At 38.0% G+C, this 26,328-nt stretch overlaps 2 protein-coding genes across 4 annotated transcripts in view; both read left to right on the top strand.

Moving 5' to 3' along the window:
- The first annotated feature begins 1,656 nt into the window (after positions 1-1,656).
- Positions 1,657-22,360, top strand: TMEM237 (transmembrane protein 237). Of its 3 annotated transcripts, XM_077747620.1 has the most exons (14): positions 2,504-2,566; positions 4,060-4,091; positions 4,701-4,711; positions 5,646-5,702; positions 6,666-6,806; positions 10,966-11,086; positions 11,826-11,983; positions 14,662-14,785; positions 15,299-15,490; positions 16,934-17,007; positions 17,666-17,759; positions 18,549-18,670; positions 20,064-20,140; positions 20,689-20,766. In XM_077747620.1, the coding sequence occupies exons 1-14, from the start codon at positions 2,549-2,551 to the stop codon at positions 20,692-20,694; spliced, it is 1,227 nt and encodes a 408-aa protein (XP_077603746.1). In that variant the 5' UTR covers positions 2,504-2,548; the 3' UTR covers positions 20,695-20,766. The 3 variants fall into 3 exon arrangements, with proteins under 3 accessions (XP_077603745.1, XP_077603746.1, XP_077603747.1); XM_077747619.1 differs by lacking the exons at positions 2,504-2,566; positions 20,064-20,140 and adding an exon at positions 1,657-1,791 and having other exon boundaries at positions 20,689-22,360; XM_077747621.1 differs by lacking the exon at positions 20,064-20,140 and having other exon boundaries at positions 20,689-22,360.
- Positions 22,361-25,905: 3,545 nt separating this feature from the next.
- Positions 25,906-26,328, top strand: part of CATSPERT (catsper channel auxiliary subunit tau) — a 134,678-nt gene continuing 134,255 nt past the window's right edge. The window contains exon 1 of the mRNA XM_077747631.1: positions 25,906-26,147. Within this exon, the coding sequence (XP_077603757.1) occupies positions 25,917-26,147 (231 nt within the window). The 5' untranslated portion in view covers positions 25,906-25,916. The remainder of the gene's footprint in view (positions 26,148-26,328) is intronic.

Here is a 26,328-nt window from a genome sequence, read left to right as displayed (position 1 = left end):
AAAAGCTAATACTCACATTATGCCTAAACTAGGAAAGGGCAATTGACTTTAGTCCTAGAGACTCGTATCTGAGAAAACCACACGGTGAGGATTCTATTCCATAAAGTCTTATTTTTCTTTCTTCCCTAGATCTTGAGACTTGCAGTCATTCTTGCTGCCCCTGTATCTGTTTATCTTCTGCATCATTCTCTAACATTCCCTATTCCCACACCATCCCTCTACCCCTCCAATCTCTGTCTTAACTATAAAAGAAACCAAGTGCATACTTCAAGATATTTGTAGTTCTTTTTTAAGTGATTATCTTAAAGAAAAAGAAAAACAACAACCAAAGAAAAAATTAATCCCCCAAAAAACCCCAACCAAAGAAAATTAAGTCATTTTTTCAAAAAATTTTTAATGTTTTATTTATTCCTGAGAGAGAGAGAGACAGCATGAGCAGGGGAGAGTCAAAGAGAGAGGGAGACACAGAATCTGAAACAGGCTCCAGGCTCTGAGCTAGCTATCAGCACAGAGCCTGATGCGGGGCTTGAACCCATGAACATGAGATCATGACCTGAGCCGAAGTCGGCTGCGCAACCGACTGAGCCACCCAGGCACCCCCAAATTAAGTCATTTTTAATGATACTCAGGTGATCTCAGATTTGATCTTTTGTTTTTTCGAGATAAAGTTTTCCTAAACTTGATTTAGAGAGATGAAGGATAAACAACTGGCGAAAATTTGAGACTGCCTGTATCAACAGACAGAGACACATACACACCTGGAAAAAATCTGATACTAGTTTGTATCAATATATAGCTACCCTGAAACACTGGGCTTGTGTGGGGGCGGGGAATGTCTCCAGCATCTTACAAAGGTGTTGTGACGAGTTGTGTCTTNGCGTGAGCAGGGGAGGGTCAGAGAGAGAGGGAGACACAGACTCAGAAACAGCCTCCAGGCTCTGAGCTGGCAGTCAGCACAGAGCCCGACGCGGGGCTCGAACCCACAAACCGCGAGATCATGACCCAAGCGAAAGTCGGACGCTCAACCGACTAAGCCACCCAGGCGCCCCAGGATTTACACACTTTTAACAGGGACAGGATTCCAAACTGAATGACATTTCACTATCTGTTTAATTTGACTTCACATATGCGACACAAGATACAATGCAAAGTCACACAATAAACAAGATACAAGGGTAAGAAGTTATAGACTCAAATGCCAAGTCAGTCAATGAGTGCCTAGTTGAGATGACAACTCAGTCCGGTCCAGGTCAGCTCTGGTTGCTATCTGCACATTATGTTCAAGCAGCGGAGTGGTCTCTATTATGTTCAGAGATCAATCAGTCTTTAGCCCTTCCAGACTTCTGGTTCTAGTGATGATCAGTTCCTGGCTCTTTTAGGCAATCTTGGCCTTGCTGATTATCAGTTCTCGGTACCAATAGTGTGTTTTGGTGTTAGCGGTATATATTTTCTGCTCACAGCCCTTGACTGCCTTCTTGATTCGTTTCTTCACTGCTTGACCAGTGTTTCCATCAGGCTTACAACCGGGCTAAGCGCGCCCCTCCCTAACTCTGACGCCTTGGTGGGCGGGGCTTGACACCTTGGTGGGCGGGGCTTGACACAGCTAAAACAAGCGGAGATCTGGCCCCCAGAACTGCGGCCTAAGCCGACACCACGAAGCCCCCGCCTGTCGCAGGTCCCGGAAGCACGGTCGCGGGAGCCAGGCTCGGGCCACCGGCGGTTGCGTTGAGAAAGCCAGGCGGGGAGAGCGCCATGAGGACGGACTCAGGGCTTCGCCTGGAGGCCGACCCGGTGAGCGGCGCTTCGGCCACGGAGGCGGCGGAGGTGGAGGGTGTTGTCCTAACGCCTCAGCTGGCCCTGAGGCGGGGCCATGCCTAGAGCTGGGGATCGCAAAGGGAGAGCCCTGCCGGTGATGGGTGATGTGTGCGCGTCCACCCATTTGGTGCTCACAGGATTAGACTGGAGTGGGCGATAGAAGTTTGTCCCGACCCCGGGACCCGAACTCCTGGAGCCAGGGAAGAAGCGGGGCGTGAAGTTTCCGGGTGCCTGAGTGCCCATGTTGCTATGACAACGCCTCTCTTCGGTGCCTTCCCGGCTTCTGCGTGTTCCCGGACTGCCAGCGAGGTCTTTCCTGTAGATTCTTTCCGGGGGGTATTTATCCGCCTAGGAAAGACATCCTAGCGGAGACTTAATCAAGGTCTTTTCCCACCTTCCTCGAAGAAATCACTGCAAGCACTTGGGAAACCATGGGTGCAACCGTGATTGCTGTCCCACACCCGCTGGAGTCTCTTTCCTTGGCACGTCAGCCCCCACTCCGAGGTCCCCTTTTCCGCAAGGCTATATTGAAAAGGCCGGACCAGCTCCCCGCGCTCATCCTCGCCCCCACCTTGCAGAGAAGGGGCTGAGCGCCGCAGCCGCCAGGGCTGCGCAGACCAATGACGCACGGCGCCTGCGCGTGGCCGGCCCCGGCGGGAGCGAGGAGGGGGCGGGCTGTGAGTTCCTTGCGCCTGGAAGCTGACCGCCGTGGGCAAGCAGGGTTTTAGACGGAATGGGAAAAAAGCAGGTGGTAAGCGAGCCTTAGTTAGGTTTGATTTCTTAGGATTTTGTGTTCAGTTGAGCCGTCCTGCTTTTAAGGGGCTTAAAGGGTGGCCTTGTGAATGAGTGGCCACGTCATTTTTGCGGAACTTTTGAAACAAGGAATGTGTGAACTGAATCCTTGGACAGAACGCGATCCATAGCATCTTTACAATAGCTCTTAGGACTATCATTTTCTTCCGGTCGTAATTTTAACTATCAAATAGTATTAAGACAGGCTGCTTTGTCCTAATCTCGTAGCATTTGTGTTAATACATTGCTTGAACGAATGGATTGCTAAATGGGACGATAGTAGAACAAACTAAAAGTGTCTAAAATGTAACCCTTTTGAATCAATGCCTTCTGCAAGCTGCATGAGACAGTTGGAACATTAAATTGATTTCGAGGTACTTCTGTTAGTATGTTGTTTTGAAAGATCGGAGAATGCCTCTCATCTCTAATCTCTCTGAACTGCAAACACTTTCTCTTATTCATATAGAGTGGCATTTATAAGGGGTGTGTGTGTGTGTGTGTGTGTGTGTGTGTTTAATCCTCTCTGCCCTGGAATGCATTTATCATGCTATATTCAGAGTGATTTCTTTAAAAAAGTATGTTACTCTGTAGCATACAACCTCCACTGGCTTCTCATTTAATTAAAACAAAATCTAGACACCTTCCTTTTGTCTTCAAGACCCAAATGGTGGTACCTAGGTGACTCAATTGTTACGCTTCGGACCCTGGACTTCCGCTCAGGTCATGATGTTACCGTTGGTGGGATCAAGCCCCGCGGGTTGGTTGCCCACTGATAGTGGGGAGCTTGCTTGGGATTCTCTCTCCCTCTCCCTCTGCCCTGACCCCACTCACGTGTGCTCGCTCTCGCTCTCTCTCTCTCTCTCTCTAATAAATTAAAAAAAAAAAAAACGAACAAACCCAAAAACATATGTAATTAATCTGGTCCCTGCCTGTCCTTTGTAACTGTACTGCAGCCTTCCTGGCCTTCTTTTATCTGAAACACTGTAATCTCTCCTAAAAGCCAGTTTGCTCCCCTTTGGCTCCTTTCTTACTCAGGTCTCAGTTCAAATATCTGAGAGACGTTCCGTAACTAAAGTACCAGTCCATGTCCTCCCTTATTTGTGTGTGTGTGTGTGTGTGTGTGTGTGTGTGTGTAACCTTCGTGTGTAACCTTCTCATACTTAACTACTAGAAAGTTCCATAAAAGCAGGGATTTCTGTTTTCTTCATTATTGTATCTGTAGTCCTTAGAACACAGCCTGGCATGTAGATAGAGAGGAGTGTAGGAAGGAAGGAATTTTATATGAAATTTAGAAGTTGGTAGAACAAATTTAGAATTGCCCATCTGATTTTTAGTAGTACTTGGATTTCATTTGATGAAAGATTTGAAGTACATGAAGTATCAAAAGATTTGAAGTACATGAAGATGTTCTGAGTCTTTTACTTACAAGCAATTTTCTTCTTCTCCCCATAGCGTCCTCCACGAGCCCTTCCACCTATGCCAAGGTAAAAATAAGTTACAGTAATTTTATTGAGTTTTAAAAATGTAAAATGAATAAAGTAAAAAAATTGGCTAGTATTATTGCAAAATTATAATAATTCAGAGAAGACTTCTTGAAGATTTTAGAAAAAGGCTTCCTAAAAGTTTAAAGGTAAACAATCCTTGAATCATTAGGATTACAGTTAAAATGAAATGTTCTGTTTCAAAGCCTGAATGTCACCATGGTAAGATAATGGATCCGTTTTGAATGTTTTAATGTCTTGTTTATCAGACTTTTGATCCTCTTTGGTTTGCTGGAATAGTTTCCTCAGAGTTTAAGCTGATTTTAATCAGTGACAAAATAAGAATTCTTAATCTGTTTAATCCACTTTATTAATAGACAGTAGGGAATATGTGTATGTAAGTTCAGAAAATATTGGGGTTATTTTGTTAGCAGTTTTATTAGCTTTTTTACTTATAAAAATATGCTAGTTTATAAACTAGCTGGCTGTGTGAAAGCTTATTTTAAATTTATAATGACTTAAGTCAGTTTTCAGTCTGACAGTATAATTTCTAATTAATAGTTTCTTTTTTTTTTGTCTTTGTCCTAATTAAATTTGGTCGGTGTCATAAAGTGCTATTCAAGGTGAGTTAGTTCATCCTTAACGTAAAACTTTTAAAACTTGGAGTTCGAAAGCTAATTTGATTCCTTAATGTTTTTCTTAAAGTTGAATCCGAATGGCATAATTTATAATATTGCAATATCCTTTTATCCTTTTAGCAAACTATCTTTTTGACTGCTATTTTATTAAATGAAAATTGATATATAGCACTAATTATATGAGTGATACTTTACCTTACAAATATAAAAGGACTCATTCCTGAATGGAGTCACCCAGAACATAACCATTGGCTAATTTATAGTATTGTAATAAGGACTACACTGTCTTTTGTGTCATTTAATCAGGATAGAGTTGGCTATGCTATACCAACCTCAAAGTCTCTGACTTAGTGTCATACAAGGTTATTTCTGGTTAATGCTGAGTACACTGCGGCAACAATGCAGGCCTGTCACCTTTCACCACTCTTTGCTATGACATTGTGATCCATGCTACTCCATTCTGTGGCTCTGCCATCATAACATCCTTCAGCCAAGGCAGCGAAAGCTGAAGAGTTACTTACTGGGTTTTTCAATGTCTTGGCACATCAATTCTGCTCACAGTATATTGGCTCAAACCAGTCACAGGTCACACCTAGGTGCAAGGGGGCTGGGAAAGGTAGGGGATCAGATGAATATTTTATGAGCCTACTTTTCTAGTATTAGAAATATCACTGTTTCTTTCTCTTTCTTTTTTTTTTTTTTTAAGGTCACTGTTTCTAATATTACTGACCAACAGCGAGCTACTGGCATTACACTATAAGCTTTCTTTGATTTTGTCAGTTTCTTGCCTCCTTCCCCCAATGTGTAGAAGTAGGTCTTCCTTACTAAAAGTTCCTTTTGACTGCTCTCTGCATTGAAATTTAGGCAGTCTTTTCTGTGTTTTTTTTTTTGTGTGTGTGTATGTGTGTATGTTTTATAGGTGATATTCCCCTTAGTCGTCCTAAGAAAAAGAAGCCCAGAACAAAAAACACACTAGGTAAGAAGTTGTTCTTTTTTTGTGGGGTCACAAGTCTTTCCAGGACCTCAGGCATGACAAACATCACAGATGAGGTAGAGACAAAGCCTCAGCAGTCCCAAGTCACTGCTGTATTGAAGATACAATCAGGGTCAGTTGAAAGCAGTGGAATTCCTGGTGGTATTGAGGAACAAGCAATGGGCAGCTTGAAGAGCGTCTAGAAGTATTTGTGGCATAAATAGTAGTGCTACTTAAACTCTTACTTCCACAGCATTGTTGGACTCTTTGAGGTCTTCTATCCCTAGACAACATAAATTGTCTTAAGCTGTGATTGATTTCAGACCCTTGAACAGGATACTGGATTTAGAGACACAAGGTCCTTGGATCCCTCATTTCATCCAGAGAATCTCTTCATTAGAGCAAGAGTCTGAAGGCAGGGCCATATCGTCCATGTATTAGAGGTTCTATCTATAAGCAAGTTTTGTGAACTTTTTTGTCTTGGGTATCCACTAATACTCCTGGGTGTTCTGTCAGTAACTTAAACTCATCATGTTCAGAATTCATCATTACCTTCAGCCATAAATCAATTTTTACCTCTTAGAAATTTCTGTTCATGGAATCCCCCGCTCTTCCAGTCACCTGGGCTCAAAACCTCAGTCAGCTCTAACTGGTCTCTCGACTCTACTTGCTGCCTCATACAAATCTTAAGATGTGACAATATCTGGATTTGTATGTAGAGCTATAGTAAAAAAACAAAAACAAAAGCTTCTGAGTATTGATTTGATATACCAACTACTGAATTTATTATAATTTATAATGTGATATAAATGTGGGTTAAGACCCAGTCTTATAGTTATAGGCAAAGGCATAACAAAGGACAGTTAATAATCATTTAGGAACCATTCCAGTTCCATTTTTTTTCCATTTTTTTAAGACCTTTGCTCGAATTAGCCTGTTTTTTTTTCCTGCTTCACTTTTCTGTAGGTAGTGCTACTTCGGAAGGCCTTGTTCAGGCTCCTGTTCACAAGCCGTCTGAGAGCAGTGAGCCACCAGCTAAAGAACCCATCGAGCATCCAGAAGAAGCTCCTGTTCAAAGGAGGCAGAGGAAGACGAGGCTACCTGTTGGTATGTGAAGAGACCAAGGTTAGATTGTGATACTAGTTGTAATATTGAGGGTATGATTTAAAACTTCCCTGTTCCCATTTTTCCTCACTCATGTCCCTTTGCTTTTTTCTTTCTTAAAATTTTTTACCATTTGAGTAACTCTAATAGTTTAAGTCAAGAATACTTTAGAGAGTCTCTTTTGTCATATGTCTGTATATTATGAGGGAAGGAATACAAATTCGGGATTAAAACAGAAATTTCAGATCTTGGTGTGTATAAGAATTTAGTATGTGATAAAATGGACATTTAAGGTCAGTGGGGAAGGGATAGATTCAGTATTAGCAATACTACAATGAAAGAACAGTCATCATTTATTGAGTCTTGTTATGTCCCAGGTGCTATTCACAAGGTAGACAAAATACTGTCAAGTTGGCAGTGCTTATTTTCAGATTATAAAATTCAAAAGTGTTAGATAGAAATGTGTTGATGAAAAAGGGGCACACTCACATGCTGCTGCTAAGAGCATAAATTGGTATAGCCTGTCTGTACTGCTAGAAATAGAAGTAACTATACTACCCACAATAATTAAAGGATGATAACTGCAACATTATTTTTAGGAGTAGAAACTGGTAATAACCATAGCTAACAAAGTGATACTGACTAAATAAATCATGTTTCATCCATTTACTAGAAACCAAGCACCCATTAAAAGGATTGTTAAGGTGAAATAGTGACATGGAAAACCATCAATAATGTACTGTTGAGTCATTATCCATACATACAATAGTATATATCAAAGGATCCTATTTTTGTAAAATATGTTGTATTAATTTCCCAGAGCTGCCATAACAAATTATCATAAACAGAATAGCTTAAGCCAACAGAAATTTATTTTCCAACAGTTCTGGAGTATAGAAGTTCAAAATCAAGGTGTCTGCAGGGCCGTACCCCCTCTGAAGGCTCTAGGAAAGAATCCATCCTCACCTCTTCTAGCTTCTGGTGGTTATTGGCAATCCTTGATGTTCTTTGGCTTGTGGCCATATAACTCCCATTTTGTACACCTGCTGTCACATTTTTCCATATTTATGATAGAAAGATTTCAGTCATTGGATTTCAGGCCCATCCTAATCCAGCATGATCTCATCTTAACTTGATTATAATTGCAAAGACCCTATTTCCAAATAGAGTCTCATTCATAGGTACTGTGGGTTAGGACTTGAACATACCTCTTGCAGGGGGACACAATTCAACCCAGAACACATATATACGCATGCATCTATATCATAAAAACAATGGAAATATATAGCAAAGGTAGTTTTTTTAGAAGAAGGAATTAAGGATGATTTTTATTGTTTTCCTTTCTTATATTTTACTAATTTTTCTAATATTGAGAGCATTATGACTTTTATAGTAATTAGAAGAAAGACCATGGGTTTTGTTAGAGTAAAACAAAGTGAAGGAATGAGGATTGGGAGATTAGCTCTTTCCTACTAACATTGGCCCCTGATGAATAATTTATTACAAAATAATTACCCTGACCAATTACTTATCTTCTTAGAAAATAGTAGGTCCTGATTGGATGGAAGAATTACAGGAGGAAAGGGAAGGAGCTAGAAGAGTTCATAGAATGGAGCACAGATTTTAGAGGTGAGTTGAGGTAGGATCTGCAGTGCCCAGGGACAGTAAGTATTTATGAGGAGAGGAGAGGGCAGAAGAAGGGAAAAGAGAAAGAAATGATGCTCAGACAGGTTTATGATTTATTTCATTACTGGCAATAAATATAGTTGAATTAAAACTACCACCTTAGTAATTTAGTTAGGGTACAAATTGGAAAATCAAGATGGATACCAGTACCTAGTTTTACAATTATGAAAAAGTATTTACAGAAATGACCATTTTATTTTTATTATTTATTTATTTATTATTTTTAATTTGAGAGAGAGAGAGAGAGTGCAAGTGAGGGAGAGAGGGAGAGGGAGAGAGAGAGAGTCTTAAGCAGGCTCCACGCTCAGCATGGAGCTGGACATGGGGCTCAATCCCATGAACCTGTGATCATGACTGGATCCAAAATCAAGAGTTGGATGCTCACCTGACTGAGCCAGCCAGGTGCCCCTGACTTGACCATTTTTAGAAAGTTCAGGACTCACTGAAGTTCTGGCAAAAAGCACCTGTCACAGCCATTCCAGAATGTACCCACCTGTGCAGGTCCAGCTTTCTAAATTTCTGATTATTTAATTTTGTTTGATTTTTGTTTTGTTTCATTCTGGATGACTATGGTATGCTCTACTTCTATTGTATTTCCAGTTTGGGCTGTAAGTGTCTTATTAAAATAGAATTCTGGGGGCTTTGAGGACATTCCAGGAAGCCATTGCAGTATTTTCAGATTGGAAGAGTAGCTAGCTGATGAAAAGACACCACTGACTTACTTAAACTTAATACCCTGTGCTCAGGAAATAGTTAACATAGCAGGCCTGAAACTGCTCTCGTTAGAAAGGCCTACTTGCGTCTTCTTCAGTTACTTTCATACACTTTCTATAGTTTTCAGTGTATAGATCTTTTACCTCTTTGGTTACATTTATTCCTAGGAATTTTATGGTTTTTGATGTAATTGTAAATGGTATCTCTTTCTGATATCTCTTTCTGTTGCTTCATTATTGGTGTATAAAAATGTGGCTGATGTCTGTTCATTGATTTTATATCCTGCGACTTTGCTGAATTTCTGTATCAACTCTAGCAGCTTTTTGTTGGAGCTTTTGGGTTTTCCACGTAAAATATAATGTTATCTGTGAAGAGTTAAAGGTTGACTTCTTTGCCCGTTTGGATACCTTTTATTTCATTTTCTTGTCTGATTGCTGAGGCTAGCACTTCCAGTACTATGTTGAATAACAATGATGAGAATGGACATTCCTCTCATGTTCCTGATCTCAGGGGAAAGCTGTCAATTTTTTCCATTGAGGATGATACTAGCCATGGAGCCTAAATGTCCATCATCTGATGAATGGCTAAAGAAGATGTGGTATATATATTCTACAATGGGATATTACTCAGCAATGGGAAACAAAATGAAATCTTGCCATTTGCAACAACATGGTTGGAACTAAAGTGTATTATGCTAAGTGAAATAAGTCAGTCCGAGAAAGACAGATATTGTGTGATTTCACTCATAAGTGAAATATGAGAAACTTAAGAGATAATCATAGGGGAAGGGAAGGAAAAATAAGATAAAAACAGAGGGAGGCAAAAGAAGAAATTCTTAAATACAGAGAACAAATTGAGGGTTAATGGGGATGGGGAAAATAGGTGATGGGCATTAAGGAGGGCTCTTGTTGGGATGAGCACTGGGTGTTATATGTAAGTGATGAATCACTGGAATCCACTCCTGAAGCCAAGACAACACTGTATGTTAACTAACTTGAGAATAATTTAAAAAAAAAAAAAAAGAAAAAGAAAGGCCACTTGCAAGGTTGCCTCTTCACTCGCCTCTGGAACGTGGTTGATAAGCAGTTCCCCACACTGAAATAAAACTTTCCCTAAATTAGAATAGTGGTTTGTTATGCATTTGTGGATACAATATGATTTATGCTGAATACCTGCTTTCCTTCTGAGACTCTGGAATTTTGGTATGTGTTAGGCAGGGGGTGCCTGTGTGAGCCAATAAAAGCCTTGGGTGCTGAGTTTAAATGAACGTCCCTGGTAGAGAAAGTGTCATACGTGTCACAGCTTGTTGCTGGGGAATTGGTGCACCCTATGTGACTCCAGTGATAGATGACTCTTGACAGCTTATACCTGGTTTCCTCTGAATTTTACTCCATGTGCCTTTTCCTTTTGCTGATTTTGCTTTATGTCATTTCACTGTGATAAATTGTAACTGTGTGTGAGGACTGGTGAGTGTAGTGACTTCTGAGTCCCATGGGTCCATAGGGTGAATATCTGACCTGTAGGTAATCTTGGAGCCCTCCCAGCACTCTGGGTGTTGGATTATTTAATTTTCCCCATATTTTTGGGATTGCAATTTCTTTTTGCTGAACGTTTAGATGTATAAAATTATAATAATTAAAAATTAGTAAAATGAAAAAATTTTGGCCTAGAATTTTTAAAGTTGTCTTGTTTTACAAGTTTTATACATTACTTTTCTTTCTACGTTACAGTAACTTGAAAACTTAATCTACTTTATTTTCAGAATTGGAGACTTCCTTCACCCGAAAGAAAGCATCTAATTCATCTTTATTACAAAATGAAAATGGCATTCATATGGAGCCAACTGAGGAGGCGATTATTCAGAAACCTCGAAGGAAGACAAAGTAAGAATTTATTTGTCCTTTGAAATATTCTTCACAGATACTGTGCTACTTAATTCAGAGCTCTCAAATGGTCGGTTTGGATTAAGCCATATTAAATACCATAAGTAGGATTATAAAAATACCAGTTAAACCAACCTAATGATAAATTTGAGAAGAATAAACGACTGAAAATGTAAAATACTATACTTAAAAACTTTAGGAGCTATCTCTAAAATAGATGAAAATCGATAGAAGATATTAGATGAATAGCAAAAGTTAGATACTACAGATACTGAAATTTGAAGGTAATATTAATAAAGTGGACTATTGTGATATATTTTCTCCTATTAATAGAATTCAAATTGTAATTATTTCAGCAATAAATAAAAATGTGTATTTTAGCACAGATAATTAAGTCTCAGATAAAATATAATGGCATACTTTAAAGAAGTTATATAGCACTATTGTTTGTATTTGGAAATTACCCTACAAATAGGAACAGATTTATTTAGAATCCTATCATTTTAAGTTTGGAAAGAGCCTTACAAATCTAGTTTAGTCACTTCATTTTCCAAATGAGAAAACTGAGGCCCACAGAAATATATGCGACTTGCTGCACATAACAGTTAATAATAGATCTGTTTGAGTAAAACCACATTTCTTGATTCCCAAGTCCAGAGCTCTTTGACAGGTACCTCCTTATGTGTGTTTGTAAAAATGTAATAATGATCCATTTTTCTTATATTCTTCCTGATTATAGGAAAACCCAGCCAGCAGAATTACAATATGCCAATGAACTAGGAGTAGAAGATGAAGACATAATTACTGATGAGCAAAGTAGTCCAGAACAACAGTCTGTATTCACTGCACCCACTGGCATTAGCCAGCCTGTAGGCAAAGTGTTTGTGGAAAAAAGCCGTAAGTAGTTCCTTGTTTTGGAATATGAGCTTTTTAGGAATTATACAAGGATATCCTTTGACCCAGGAATTATATTTCTGGAGATCTAAAGTAAGAAAATAAAAATATGAACAAAAGTTTATACACAAAGCTAATCATCATACTGTTATTCTTGAGAATGAAAAACTGCAAACAATATAAATATAAAATAAAAGGGGTATGATTTCTGTCAGTTATGGTGTATCTATATAATCAAATCTTCCATACCATTAAAAAAACGTTTATGGAGAATTTTTCATTTCATGGGAAGATTTAAAATTTTTTAATGTTTTTATTTATTTTTGAAAGTGAGGCAGAGAGAGAAAGAGAGCAAGAGCATGAGTGAGTGTGAGTGGGGGAGGGGCAGAGAGACAGGAAGACACAGAATTTGTTTTGTTTTTTTTTTGTTTTTTTTTTTAGTTGAAATGCTTTTATTTTANCTTTCTTTTGATTTCCTGTAGCATGATATATATTTCTCCATCCCCTTACTTTTAATCTGAAGGTAAGGAAGACAGAATTTGAAGCAGGCTCCAGACTCTGAGCTATCAGCACAGAGCCCAATGTGGGACACAAACTCGTGAACCGCGAGATCATGGCGTGAGCCAAAGTCAGATGCTTACGCAACGGAGCCACCAGGTACCCCCATTTCATGGAAAGATTAAATGAAAAATACACACACACAAACACACACACACACACACACACACACGTAGTTTGATCTCAACTGTAGAAAAATGTATAGGACAAAAGACTAGAAGGATATATGCCAAAAGATTAATGCTAGTTGTTTCCGTGTTATGGGATTGTGGGTATCTTAGAAAATCTCCCACCCACTTCACCCATTTCTTTATTCTTTGTTGTACTTTACCAGTTTTTTATAATTGGTGGTGGTGTTGGTGGTAGGGCACATAATGATATAAATTTTATAATTACAAATAAATGAGAGAAAATACATGATGGTATTACTATTTAAATAGGAAATACAATGTTGTAGCTCTACATTCTTTTTGACATTGATTATAAGACTCCATTTGCCGTGTTTAAGAAAAACATGGAAAGCATGACTGTACATATCCCATGGATATACTATGAATATGCTGCTTAAAGAACTCAAATGAAAAGTAAACATTAGTCCTACAATTTACAATTTAGATTTTATGTAAATTATTTTAGAATTTGTATTCTGTAAGATCTCATCTGAGGCATCTTAGAGTTCTTGGCCAATGAGAAACTTGTGATCCCAAGAGGCAGACTTAGCCAGGGTCTCAAAGTAGGTTAGTGCAGAACTGGGACTTGAACTGAGGTTGAATGACTTCTAGTCAAGTGCTTTTACTAGTATCCTATGTTGCTGTTTAATTCCTGTTTTTAAGCAATAGCTCTCAATCCTCATTTTTAAGCAATATCTATTTTTGATAGTCTATTTTTTAAGCAATGTCACTGAATTCTCATTTTTATTCTTGTTGGCTTAACACAGAAACTTCCCTACTAGAGTAACTGACCATAACAGACACCAGTTGCCTGCCCAGAAGTTGTCTTTTCTTAGGGAAAATTAGGTATTGCACCTCTGTCTTTCATCCTCCCAAATACTTGACAGCGAGATTTGGCAAAGATAATTGAAATGGAAACTTTCCTGCTTCCTGAGGTCTGTTTGTGGATTGGTAGAGCTACAAGAAGGAGACTTGTCAACAGTAAAAGGATAAGTAAGTCTCTGCTCACACAGTATTGCAATGCTGACACTTGAATGGATACTTACCACAGGAATCTCATATTTATAAAACAATTCTTTTCCTCTCTGTCGTCACAGAATGCCATGATACACACACTGGCTTTTTCCCCAAGAAATTTTGAAGTCTTTTCAAACATTGACTTAGCTTTATAGTGCTGGCATTTAAACTTTAATAAACTTCTAGGGGCACCTGTGTGGCTCACTGTGGTTAAGCATTTGACTTTGGCTCAGGTCATGATCTCACAGTTTGTAAGTTCAAGCCCCACACTGGGCTTTGTGCTGACAACTCAGAGCCTGGAGCCTGCTTCAGATTCTGTGTTTCCCTCTCTCTCTCTGCTTCTCCCCTGCTCTGTCTCTCTCTCTCAAAAATAAATAAATGTTAAAAAAACTTTGAACTTTAATAAACTCCTAACATCTCAAAATTAGAATATTTTGGATTATGTCAGGTTAAAGGTTTCTGGACCTTGTTCTGGGTGGGAAGTTCATTATTTCATTAAATACAATTGATTTCCAAAACTGTTACTTTAACATCTATTTTGGGATGAGAAGGAAGTATATGGACTTTTTTATTTTCCCTAAAGATAAAAAAATAGTATATTTAAGCAAACAAAAGAAAAGAGANCCATGTTGCTACACATGGCCAGATTTCATTGTTTCTCATTGCCATGTAGTATTCCATGGTATAGATAAACCACATCTTCTTGATCCATTCGTCCGTTGATGGACACTTAGGCTCTTTCCATGTTTTAGCTATTGTGGAGAGTGCTGCTATGAACGAAAAGAGACTTCTGAAATAGGGACTGGATCAGGGAGAGTTTTTAGCTAGAAAAACCGCAAAATCTCAGTCTCAGGGTTCTTATGGTGTGAAATAAAGTAAACAGACTGCCAGGGTTCTCTGTTACTAGTTGTTAATAAGTATGTAATGTGTTCTTAGGGAGATTCCAGGCTGCTGATCGTTCAGAGTTGATAAAAACCACAGAAAATATAGAGGTGTCAATGGACGTGAAGCTTTCCTGGACGACCAGAGATGTTGCACTCTCAGTACACCGGGCTTTCAGGTGGCTGCTTTTGTTGGACTTTTCTTAAAATAGTTGTTCAAGGGGCACCTGGGTGGCTCAGTTGGTAAGCGTCTGACTTCAGCTCAGGTCATGGTCTCACAGCTCGTGAGTTCAAGCCCCACGTCGGGCTCTGTGCTGACAGTTCCGAGCTTGGAGCCTGCTTCTGATTCTGTGCCTCCCTCTTTCTCTGCCTCTCCCCACTCACACTCTGTCTCTCTCTCCCTCAAGAATAAATAAAATTTTTTTACGAAATGTTTAAACAGATGTTCCATAATTTTTTAATAAGTGTTGATCTAAATTGTGAACAAAACTGACAAAATAGTAAATAGGTGTATTTTTAAAAAATTTTAATTGGAATTAAATCATCTGCCTATCAGTGTGATAAAAAGAAAAAGCTTGGTTTTAGTGTTTTGAAATGTTGGGTTTTATTCTTACATGTGAAAAGATTTAAGAAATATTTTAGCATTTTACTTTAGTAATGCGTGCATAATAATTGAACCCTTTTCCATTCAGGATGATTGGTCTCTTTTCCCATGGCTTCTTGGCTGGCTGTGCTGTGTGGAATATTGTTTTCATATATGTTCTAGCAGGAGATCAGTTTTCTAACCTCTCAAACCTTCTGCAACAGTACAAGACCTTAGCATATCCAATGCAGAGTCTTCTCTACTTGCTTTTGGCTCTAAGTACAGTTTCAACTTTTGACAGGTAAGATTATTGTGACTGCACATCCCTCTAACTTTTCTTTAGGTGGAAATGTTGAGCAAACTATGTCTCTGACAATGACAGTTTTCAAAAGAGAATTCTAGGATATTAATATTATTTTGACTTTTTTAAAAAGCCAGTCTGTTTCTGTTTTTTGCGGGGGGAGGGGATGGGAATACTCTCCAAAAAAAAGCACTTCCTAAATCTAAATCCATTCCAGCATCAATTCTAAATCTGAAATTTCTTCCAAATCATTGGAAACATTTCCAAATATCATCTTCCAAATCATCTGAATCAGGTAATATGTGAGATTCTGGGTATTGTATGAATTTCCTAGGTTTGCTGTAACAAAGTACGGTTGACCCTTGAAAATCTTAGGGGTTGGGTGTGCTGACCCCTTGCAAGTCAGAAATTTATATTTAACTTTTGATTCCTTCAGAGAACTTAACTAATAACCTACTGTTGACCAGAACCCTTACCAATAACATAAATAGTCGATTACCACATATTTTGTATGTTATATGTATTACATACTGTATTCTAAAAAAGTAATCCAGAAAAAACAAAAGTTATTAAGAAAATCATAAGGAAGAGAAAATACATTTCTAGTACTGCACTATATTTATTGAAAAAAATCTGCGTGTAATTGGACCTATGCAGTTCAAACCTGTGTTAATCAAAGGCCAACTGTACTATAAACTGGGTCGCTTAAAGCAACAGTGATTTATTCTCTTTCAGTTCTGGAGGCTAGAATTCTGAAATCAAGGTGTCAGCCAGGTTGGTCCCTTTCTGTAGGGCTGGATAGAGAGTCTCTTCCACGTCTTTCCTTAGCTTCCAGTGGTTGCTGACAATCTCGGGCATTATTCCTTGGATTGTAGATGATTCTACAGCCTCTGCCTTTTTTGTCACGTGGTGGTCTTCCCTTCTCTCCTTCTAAGGACAGCAGTTGTATTGAATTAGGGCCCATTAGAATGACTTCATCTTAACTTGATCACATCTGTAAAGACTCTATTTCCAAATAAGGTCATGTTCACAGGTAAGGGTGGGGAAGGGGCTAGAGGTTCAACATGTCTTTGAGAACACGATTCAACCCATTAGGAAAAACAGCAACTTAAAGCCTAATGATATGGGTAATACAAAGAGGTAGAATCTAATGAAATTTTGCAATTCATGTTTAATTTGTTTAATTTGTTAAGAATGTCTTAACCCCAAAGGAATATTGACTAAATATTAATCTAGTTAAATGTTTTATGTGGCTTTTGTAAATAAGATATTCTTTCATGTGTGTTTAGTATAAACTGTAGCCACTTAAAGCTTAATAATAGACAATGTATGTGGTAGCATTAGAATAGAGAAGAAAAACGGGACAGTCAGGAGAGTCAAGAGAGTACAGTTTTGTGAGAAGTTTATGAACGCACTCTGACAAGCGACTTTTGTATTTTCTAGGATCGACTTTGCTAAAACATCGGTAGCAATCCGAAATTTTCTTGCCCTGGATCCTACAGCTTTAGCGTCTTTCTGTGAGTAAAAAGTTTAATTTGATAATTGTTTAATACTTGAATTACACTGTAATTTTGAACCAGGAAAAGTTTAATTTTTACTTTCAGAAAGATTTTATGTTATTGCTTCTTGTAAACATTACTTATAGATGTCTGGTGGAATTTGCAATTAAAAAAATACAGTAAGCATAATTTTTATAGAATTGTTTTCCAGTGCAGGTTGATCTAGATAACTTTCAAAAGTTTAATTTGTCCTGTATTTTGTAATGTTTCAGTTTTGTATTTCCTACTTGACATTAAACAGATTCAGCTAGCATGGCATTTCAGCAACAAATACTATTTTATATCTTTTTGATAATTTGGGATACATTTTGTTCTAAGTTATGGGAATATTAGTAAAACTAGTTTTAAGACCTTGAGTAAGTAATTTAATTTCTTAAAAGACCTTTAGGTTCTTGTAGTTTCTAATGATAAAATAATGAGCATCTCAAAACACCCTTCTGCATCTATATTCCCGAAAATTAAAATAAGGCTAGCCAGCCTATTGAAATTGATCAAATGAATTTCTTTTATGTCATCATTCCCCAACGTATAGAGTTTTGACTTTGCAGTAATCTATAATTCAAAATAAACTGGTTTGTTAAAAATACTTTAGTAATTTCATTTATCTTTTTCTCAGTGTACTTTACTGCTCTTATATTATCTCTGAGTCAGCAAATGACAAGTGACAGAATCCACCTTTACACACCTTCTTCTGTTAATGGTAGCCTCTGGTAAGAACCCACAGTAGCATTAGCAATTGTTGATGGTAAAATAACAGCAACAATCAGAGTACTGTTCTTATCCTTCTACTCTCTTACATGTTTTCACTTATAAATAATAATGAAGGCCTGTTTTTGTTCCCAAAATTATGGTAAGAAAATACCTATTACCTTGGTTAATGGATAACTATTGGTATTTAACTGCATTTTTAATGAAATGTACTCTTTTTTATAAATCTGTTTTAAATCTATTAAGTTATGGTTTTAAGATCAGTCATACACCATGAACTGGAGAAGCCTTGTACCTTTACCCCCAGTCAGGGAGCCTAACCACCCCAGAATAGTGACTGGAGTGGGTAGCTGGGACGGAGTCAGAAAAGACTAGAAAGAGAGCAATCTAAGGAGAACCAACCTCCACAGATCAGTAGCCAGTCATGATGCTGACAGGTCAGTTGAGAGTCCAGTTCCCAAAATTCAGAGGGGCAGTCTTTTTTGAGAAGGTAGCGAGGGGCATGGGTAGCACCACAGTAAATGGAAGGGAAACCTAGAAAATTTGTTTGGCAATAGAGTTCAGTAACCTTTGAACCTTTATTCTCATGGTGTGTGTGTGTGTGTGTGTGTCTGTGTGTGTTTTTATATATATATGGTATATTATAGGGAAATTATATATTTTATATTTATTTCATGCTTGTTATTTCTCTAGGTGAGGACTGCTATTTTTTTTTAAGTTTATTAAATAGATATATTTGGATATATGATCCTAAATGAAGATATTTCTAATGAGTGTTCATGTATTTTTAGGGCAGCAGGAGTTGAGGAACAGGTTCTCCAGCCATGGATTGTAGTGAATCTGGTGGTGGCCCTTCTGGTTGGACTATCATGGCTTTTTTTGTCTTACAGGCCAGGCATGGATCTTAGTGAAGGTATTAAAGAAGAAATAGTATAAGAATATCATGAAATCTTTTGACTTTATAAATTTTCTTTTATTGAATGGAGTTTAAAATATTCTTTTTTTTTTTGAGTTTAAAATATTCTGATAACAAAGCTGTGTTTAAAATAAAATAATGTAAGGAGAGTGACAATAAAGTGGCAAAACAATGCCAGGAGAAGCAGAGAGAGCCTAAGAGAGTTGGAGCCTCAGAGTACTTAATGAAAGTCTTCTGTGGCCCACGTGCATATTTATATTTAGGAGGTATTTCTTCCTGGAACCCTTCAAGTATTTTATAGAGAGTCTTTGCTCTTCGTTTCTCTTGGTTTCCTTCTGATCAGAGTATCTCTTAATTTGAAATAAATTATGCTTCATCTATGTAGCTTTTATCAGACATATTCATTCTTACCTCCTCTACCTGGCACAGATTCTTAACCCTTCACTGTCTAATGAAGTATGTAGTAATCCTAGCTTTAGTGTGCCTGGTGGAAAGTGAGATTTACTAATCTATTGTCCTCAGACTCTTTTTGGAACATCTGGAGAAGAGAAATCATATTAGCAGACTGATAACCCTTGAACACACTGCTTTAGGAACTACTTAGTATTTCTAGTGTAACTTGTATTTCCTTAGCAGATGTTCCCTAGTTTCACCCTTAAATCTCTTTGATTTTTCTGGACTTTGGTTATTTATTCTTGATTGGTTAAATATCCTGAGCCTTTGTGATTTGATCAACTAATTACAACCTCAGAAGTCTAAGAATTGAGAATCTTTCCAATATTTCCATTTGTAAAAACTAAGACAAAAGATGTAACCTGGTGTGTTTTTATTCACAAATGTACTCTTTTGCATCATAATTCTTATGTTACTTCACCGAATATTCTGTTGCTTTGTTTCTTATGGGGTATTTGAAGTATTTTTAAAAGTTGTTTTAGGCTTTATGTATTTTGCTGTTTCTTATTTTCACTCAGCATTTAGTCATTCAAGGAATTTTTCATCTAATATTTTTATTGGAAGACTTTGTTAAATTCCTAAGGGCTTCTTTATCTTTATTTCTTTTAATTTTGATAAATTACACACCTATATACTAAATAATAGTTTACATGTAGAAATGTCAACTAATAACATTCTACATGATGGCTGGGAGTGAAGCTGGATCCAGCTGGCTTGTGCAGATTTCCAGGATCCTGCTGTCTTTTAGGGATGTATGAGTCATACATTTTTATTTCTATGTGGATAAAAAGTATAAATATAAAATGAGGATGAAAATAACTTGCTTATTGGGTTATTATGGTGATTAAGTGGGATAACACATTTAAGATAAAGATAACTGGGCACACACCTCATGTCAGTTCCAAGGCCTTGTTCTTCCTCTGTCCCTCCATTGTAGGTTGCCATGGTCACTACAGAGCTAGTCCTTTTAGCTGTTTAAGAATCCTGGGTTCTCTAAGTGACTTAAATTTTCTGGTAAGAGTTATTATCTCCATTGTATATGTTTTATTTTTCAGTGGTTTATAGCACATTTAAAATTTAAACATTTCAAAATGTACAGTTTGTACATTTGTCATGTAATTGCCTTTTGTTATTTTTTTAAGTTTATTTATTTATTTTGAGAGAGAGAGCAGCATGAGCAGGGGAGGGGCAGAGGGAGAAAGAGAGAATTCCAGGCAGGCTCTGTGCTGACAGTGTGGAGCCTGCTTGGAATTCTCTCTCTCTCTCTCTCTCTCTCTCTCTCTCTGATCCTCCCCTGTTCTCTCTCTCTGACACTCCCATGCTCTCTCTCTCTCTCAGAATAAATAAATAAACTTTAAAAAAGAGTCAGATGCTTAACTGACTCAACCACTCATGTGCTTAAATCAGATTTCATTATTAAGAATTCTTACTTGTACTTGAGGGCTATTATATGTATTAAATATGTCAGTTATAAACAGTATTTGTTTATAACTAAGTCGCAAAATTCTTTTTGAGGTACTGGGAAACCATTTTGAGTAAGATCTCTTCATTTTTTCTCCCAGAGTTGATGTTCTCCTCTGATGTGGAAGAATATCCTGAAAAAGATAAAGGACTCAAAGCCTCTTCATAATGCCAGCTCACCTTCAGAGTAATAATGACCCAGGATTTAGAATTTTTCCTATTCTTGTTTTAAAATGTGTTTTAATAAGATATGTTCTGGTGTATTTGGAATTGAGTTTTTGATTATATAGTACTGAAAAATTTTTCAAGATTATGGAAAATAAAAATTGTATCTGCAGTTCATACCCAAACACTAATTTCTATAGCATTATCATTTTAATGACAAAGGAGGTAATGAGCTAGAAAACAGCAGGTGAAAGTTTTTATATCCTGCTCTCAAGCTAGTTGGATTTATAATCATTATCTTGAAAAGTTCTAATACAGAAAAGAAAATTACTGTTATGAAATGTATATCAGGCTTAAACAAAATATGGGGAATAGGGAAGAAGGGGTCAAAAGACCTTTATTTTTAATGTCTCCTTACTGAATAAATTAAAATATGAAATTTGTCTTTTTTGAAACTGGAATGGTGGTGTTGATTATATATCATGTAATAAATATACTGTAATTTAGCTTGAAAGTTGCTTTACTTCATGACTAATAAAATGTACCTCTTCTGTTTGAAAAGTTTCATATTAGAACTACACCAAAATAAAAAGCTTTGCATAGCAAAGGAAACCATCAACAAAATCAAAGGCAACCTACTGAATGGGAGAAGATATTTGCAAATATTTGATATATTTGATAAGGGGTTAATATCCAAAATCTGTAAAGAATGTCTACAACTCAACACCAAAAAACAAGTAATCTATTTAAAAAATGGGCAGAGGACCTAAATAGACATTTTGCCAATGAAAACATACACATGGCTAACAGATACATGAAAAGCTGGTCAACATCACTATTATCACGGAAATGCAAATCAAAACCACAATGAGAAATCACCTTACATCGGTGAGAATGCCTAAATTCAAAAAGACCAGTGGTCATGAGTGTTGGGGAGGATGTGGAGGAAAAGAAACACTTGTGCACTGTTGGTAAGAATGCAAATTGGTGCAGCCACTGTGGAAAACAGTGTGGAGATTCCTCAAAAAATTAAAAATAAAACTACTATATGATCCAGCAATTCCACTACTGTGTATTTGCCCAAAGAAAACAAAAACACTAATTCAAAAAGATATATGCACCCCTAGCTTATTGTAGCAATGTTTACAATAGCCAAGATAGGAAAGCAACCCAAGTGTCCATCCATAGATGAAAGTAAAGAAGTTGTAGTATGAACATAGAATTGAATATTACTCAGCCACAAAATAGAATGAAATCTTAGCATTTGTGGCAACATGGATGGACCTAGAAGGTATAATGCTAAGTGAAGTAAGTTAGAGAAAGACAGATACCATATGATTTCACTCATGTGGAATTTAAGAAACATAACAAAGACAAAAAAAATTTGACTCAAAAACAGAGAACAAAGTGGGAAGGCGGGTAGGAGGATGGGTGAAATAGATGAAGGGGATTAAGAGGTGCAAACTTCCAGTTACAAAATAAGTCACAGGGATGAGAAGTACAACAGGGAATTCAATCAATACAATTATAAAAATGTGAGATGACAGAAGATAACCATACTTACAGTGGTAAGCACTGAGTAATATGTAGAACTGTTGAATCATTAGGTTGTACACCTGAAACTAATATAGTACTGTATATTAATTATACTTCAATAAAAAAGTTTTAAAACTGTAAAAGTTTACTATCCTTTAAAAATCCATAATGGTTTTCCAATATCTGGTTGCACATCAGAATCATTTAGGAAGCTTCAAAAAACATGTAGCAAAAGAGAAGCTGAGTGGAACACGAATTCAATGGAATAAATGAGAGTCCTGTGAGTTTATTGAGCTAACTCAGTTCACCTCTGCCGTGCCCTTTCCTCTGCCTCTATTTTTGTGCAACAAGAAAATATGAGGAGAAAACACCATCCCTTTTCTCAGGCTCTCTATCAGAGACATCTCTGGCTCTCAAATAAATCCCACTCTTGAGATGTGTCCTGCATGGAAAAGGGTCTCTTCAGAGCTGTATTCCACGGTGCCTCAACTAGTATGAGATCCTAGAGCTCAAAACAATGAGGAGACACTCTCCACGGGAAGATATACTTCAAAGGCGTATCAAGCTTGTCAGTAAAACTTTTGGGCCTGCCCTGATTAGCAAGCAACCGAGTGTTGTGGAACAGAAGAGCACTGACCAATTGACGAGGGGTGGATGGCTCTAAGAATAGGTCTAAATTTGGTGGGAACACCCTACTAGAAATATCTTGCTGCCCAGGAGACTGGAGCTGCTGAAAAGGGGATTCTCTGTGCTGACACAGAATTGTGAGTCTGTTGGCAATTCTGAAGTCATCCTGCCAGTTCTAGCTTTTGCTGTGATCAGGGATGGTTATGCTGGTAACAGGCTGGTGGTGTAGGAGTTGGTGATCCTCCTTGTTAGCAAACTTCAGGGAAGTTGTCCATTAGCTCTAAAGCTACCACACCTGAACCAAAAAAAAAAATCAAGGAAATATGAAAAAAACAGTGTAGGGGTTGTAGTAGTCTGAATAATATCCTCCAAAGATATTCATCTCTTCCTCCTGGAACCTTATATTGGCAAAACGGATTTTGCAGATGTGATTAAGGTTGTTTAGCCTTGAAATGGGGAAATTGTCCTGGAGTATCTGTTTGGGCCCAGTGTAATTACATAAGTCTGTAAAAGCAGAGAACCCTTCCTGTATGTGGTCAAAGAGTAAAGTGAGAATGGAACAGGGGCAGAGAGTTCTATGTTGTTCATTTTGAAGGAGGACGGGGCCACAAGCCAATGAACATGAGTGATATCTAGAAGCTGAGAATGACCCTTGGTTGACAGCCCTCCAGGAAATGGATGTGGACTCAGTCTTACATCGTTAAGGAACTGAATTTTGCCAATATCCCAATGAGCAAACGAAACAGATCTGTCTCTCTCAAAAATAAATAAACATGAAATTTTTTTAAAGGTACTAAACAGTCCCAAAAACTATAGGAGTCTTTCATTGCTGCCCTTTTATAACCACACTTATTTCCCCATCTCTGCACCTCTAACTCCAACCCCTTGCAACCATTAATCTGTCTTCTATTTATAAAATTTTGTCATTTCAAGAATGTTATAAATGAATCATACATTTATATGTATGTATGTATGCATGCATATGTATACATATGTATGTATGCATGCATATGTATACATATGTATGTATGCATGCATATGTATACATATATATGTATGTAATCTTTTGGGATTAGCTTTTTTTCTGCCCAGAAAATTCATCCAAGTTGTGTATTCATCTTTTTTCATTGCTAAATTGTATTCTAAGATAGAACACCTGTTTAATCATTTACTTCTTGAAAAACATCTGAGTTGATTTCACTTTTTTGGCTATTATGAATAAAGTTGCTATGAACATTTGTGTGCCGGTTTTTATGTGAATGTAAGTTTTGTTTCTCTGTGAAAGTGCCCAGGAGTGCAATTGCTAGGGTGCATGGTAGTTACATGTTTAGTTTTTTTTTTTTTTAAGAAATTGCCAAACTGTTTTCTAGAGTGGCTGTAACTTTGTTTCTTCTTTACATTTTTAAAAAAGAATTCACACCATTTTGTTTTAGAATGTCCTGCCTACATTTTGCATTTGTTTGATTTTTTTCCTAATAGCATCATTCAATTTTTTCTCTATCTCCTGAATTTCCTGTAGACTGCAGGTTAGGTTTACAGGTTTGATTAGATTTAGGTTAGATGTATATTTTTTAAAGTTTATTTATTTATTTTGAGAGAGAGAGAGAGAGAGAGAGAGAGAGAGCTAGTGCAGAAGCCTGCCAGCAGGGGAGGAGCAGAGGTAGAGAGGGAGAGAGAATTCCAAGCAGGCTCTACACTATCAGCACAGAGCCTGATGCCGGGCTCTCACTCACAAATCAGGAGATCATGACCTGATTTGAAACCAAGAGCTGGAAGGTTAATCAATTGAGCCACCCAGGTGCCCCAGGTTAGATACTTTTTATGTCACATTATTATATGAACCCCAAAGAAGTCAGAGCGTGCTGATGGGCAGCAAATCTCACTGGCACAGTGATTAAGCACCACCCAGCATAGACCCCAAATGACCACAAGCATGTATCAAGAGCTTTAGGCTCTTGTGCCATGAGCCCTGAGGACTACGAGATGAGAATCAGGTTCCTGCTCCCTTAGAACTCTTTTGAAATTAACTAATTCTAATAGTGTGAGCCCATTAGTCGTGATATGCCAAGTTGTAGCTTAGAGACAACAGTTAACTCTGCTTTGAGAATATGTGCATGGGTTTATAAGATTTAACTGAAAGCTGAAGTTTGAGCTGGCCCTTAAATAAAAGAAAAATAGATCCCAAGCAGAAAAACAATATATAAGGATCCTGAGGTAGCAGAGTGCATTTTGAATGCCTTTGGTTTCCATATCAAGGAATTCAAATTTACGGCTAATAAAAAAGCTCTGAAAATTTCTGGTGTTGTTTTTATTTTTATTTTTTGGTTTTGTTTGTTTTTAAAGGTAAACAATAATATTGAGGCAGTGTAAAGGGTGGATGACAGCAGGCTGGGAGACCCATGAGTAAACCATTGCAATTGTGTATGTGAGGTGTCTTAAACTAGGTGCCATGAAGAGGAGCAGTAGAGCTCTAATATTAAGGTTAGAATTTAAAAAATGAGATTTTAAGCTTTTGTGGCTATGATATTGCTACATTAAGTAAATTTGTAACATACTATAGGTCTGGGAGAGAAGAATATTAACATGTGTTACAAGTGTATGGGACAATAAAGATGTCCAAGTAGACTGCTGCAAACAACATCTGGAGCTCAGGGGATAGTGTAAGGAAGTGGTTATTGATATTCTAAACTAGAAGTAACTGGTTTAGGAAAGGAGGCTTTTAATAGTTTGAGGAGCAGATAAGAAAATCGCACTGCTGAGGAGCCTTGCTGTCCACCAGCATGCTATGACTCCTTATAAGGGAGACCGAAACGGCTTAGGTAAGCGCTTGCACCTGACCCTCCAGGGTTTTGAAGCTTACACTCTCCTAAAGCCCGCTCTATCTGGGAAACGTGCTGTTACGGGCATGTACGCATGCGCGGGGAAAGGTGGCTGGGGGGCAGCGCCTGCGCAGTAGCAGGCAGGCGGTTAAGCATAGACCCGCCCAACAGAGCACGGGGGAATGGAACCCCCCAGAGAGATGGCCAAGGTGTCCAACACAGCTGATGACCGTGGCTGGCGGGTCCATACCTTGAACACAGACCCTATGCTTCCGAAGAAACGTCAGGCCAACGTGGAAACCATAGACAACAAAGAGTTGGCGTTTTCTCCACCTCGTAACCCCCAGGAGCCTAAGACCGATTTTCTGCCCAAGGAGGAGACCAAGGAGGGCACTGGGTACCGGCTGCTGAATGTGAGTGGGGGCCCGGCTGGAAGTCTATCCCCTACCTGACCACCTAGAGAACTGGGGAAGGACAGAGGGGTCAGTGCATGCAGATGGGAGGGAGGGAGAACTGCCTTACGTTGGAAGGTGTTAATACCCGAGTAAGGGCTTATTTGTGGGAAGTTGATAATTATTTAACCTGTCAGAGTCT

This window comes from Crocuta crocuta, unplaced genomic scaffold (genome assembly GCF_008692635.1).
Source record: "Crocuta crocuta isolate KB4526 unplaced genomic scaffold, BGI_CrCroc_1.0 scaffold159, whole genome shotgun sequence".
Classification (NCBI taxonomy): Eukaryota; Metazoa; Chordata; class Mammalia; order Carnivora; family Hyaenidae; genus Crocuta; species Crocuta crocuta.
This window is presented reverse-complemented; position numbering and strand designations above follow the sequence as displayed.

Coding starts and splice junctions, on each gene's coding strand:
- TMEM237 (XM_077747619.1), top strand. CDS start 1,753: ATGAGGACGGACTCAGGGCTTCGCCTGGAGGCCGACCCG. Junction 1,792..4,059: donor TTCGCCTGGAGGCCGACCCG/GTGAGCGGCGCT, acceptor TTCTCCCCATAG/CGTCCTCCACGAGCCCTTCC. Junction 15,491..16,933: donor ACAGTTTCAACTTTTGACAG/GTAAGATTATTG, acceptor TGTATTTTCTAG/GATCGACTTTGCTAAAACAT.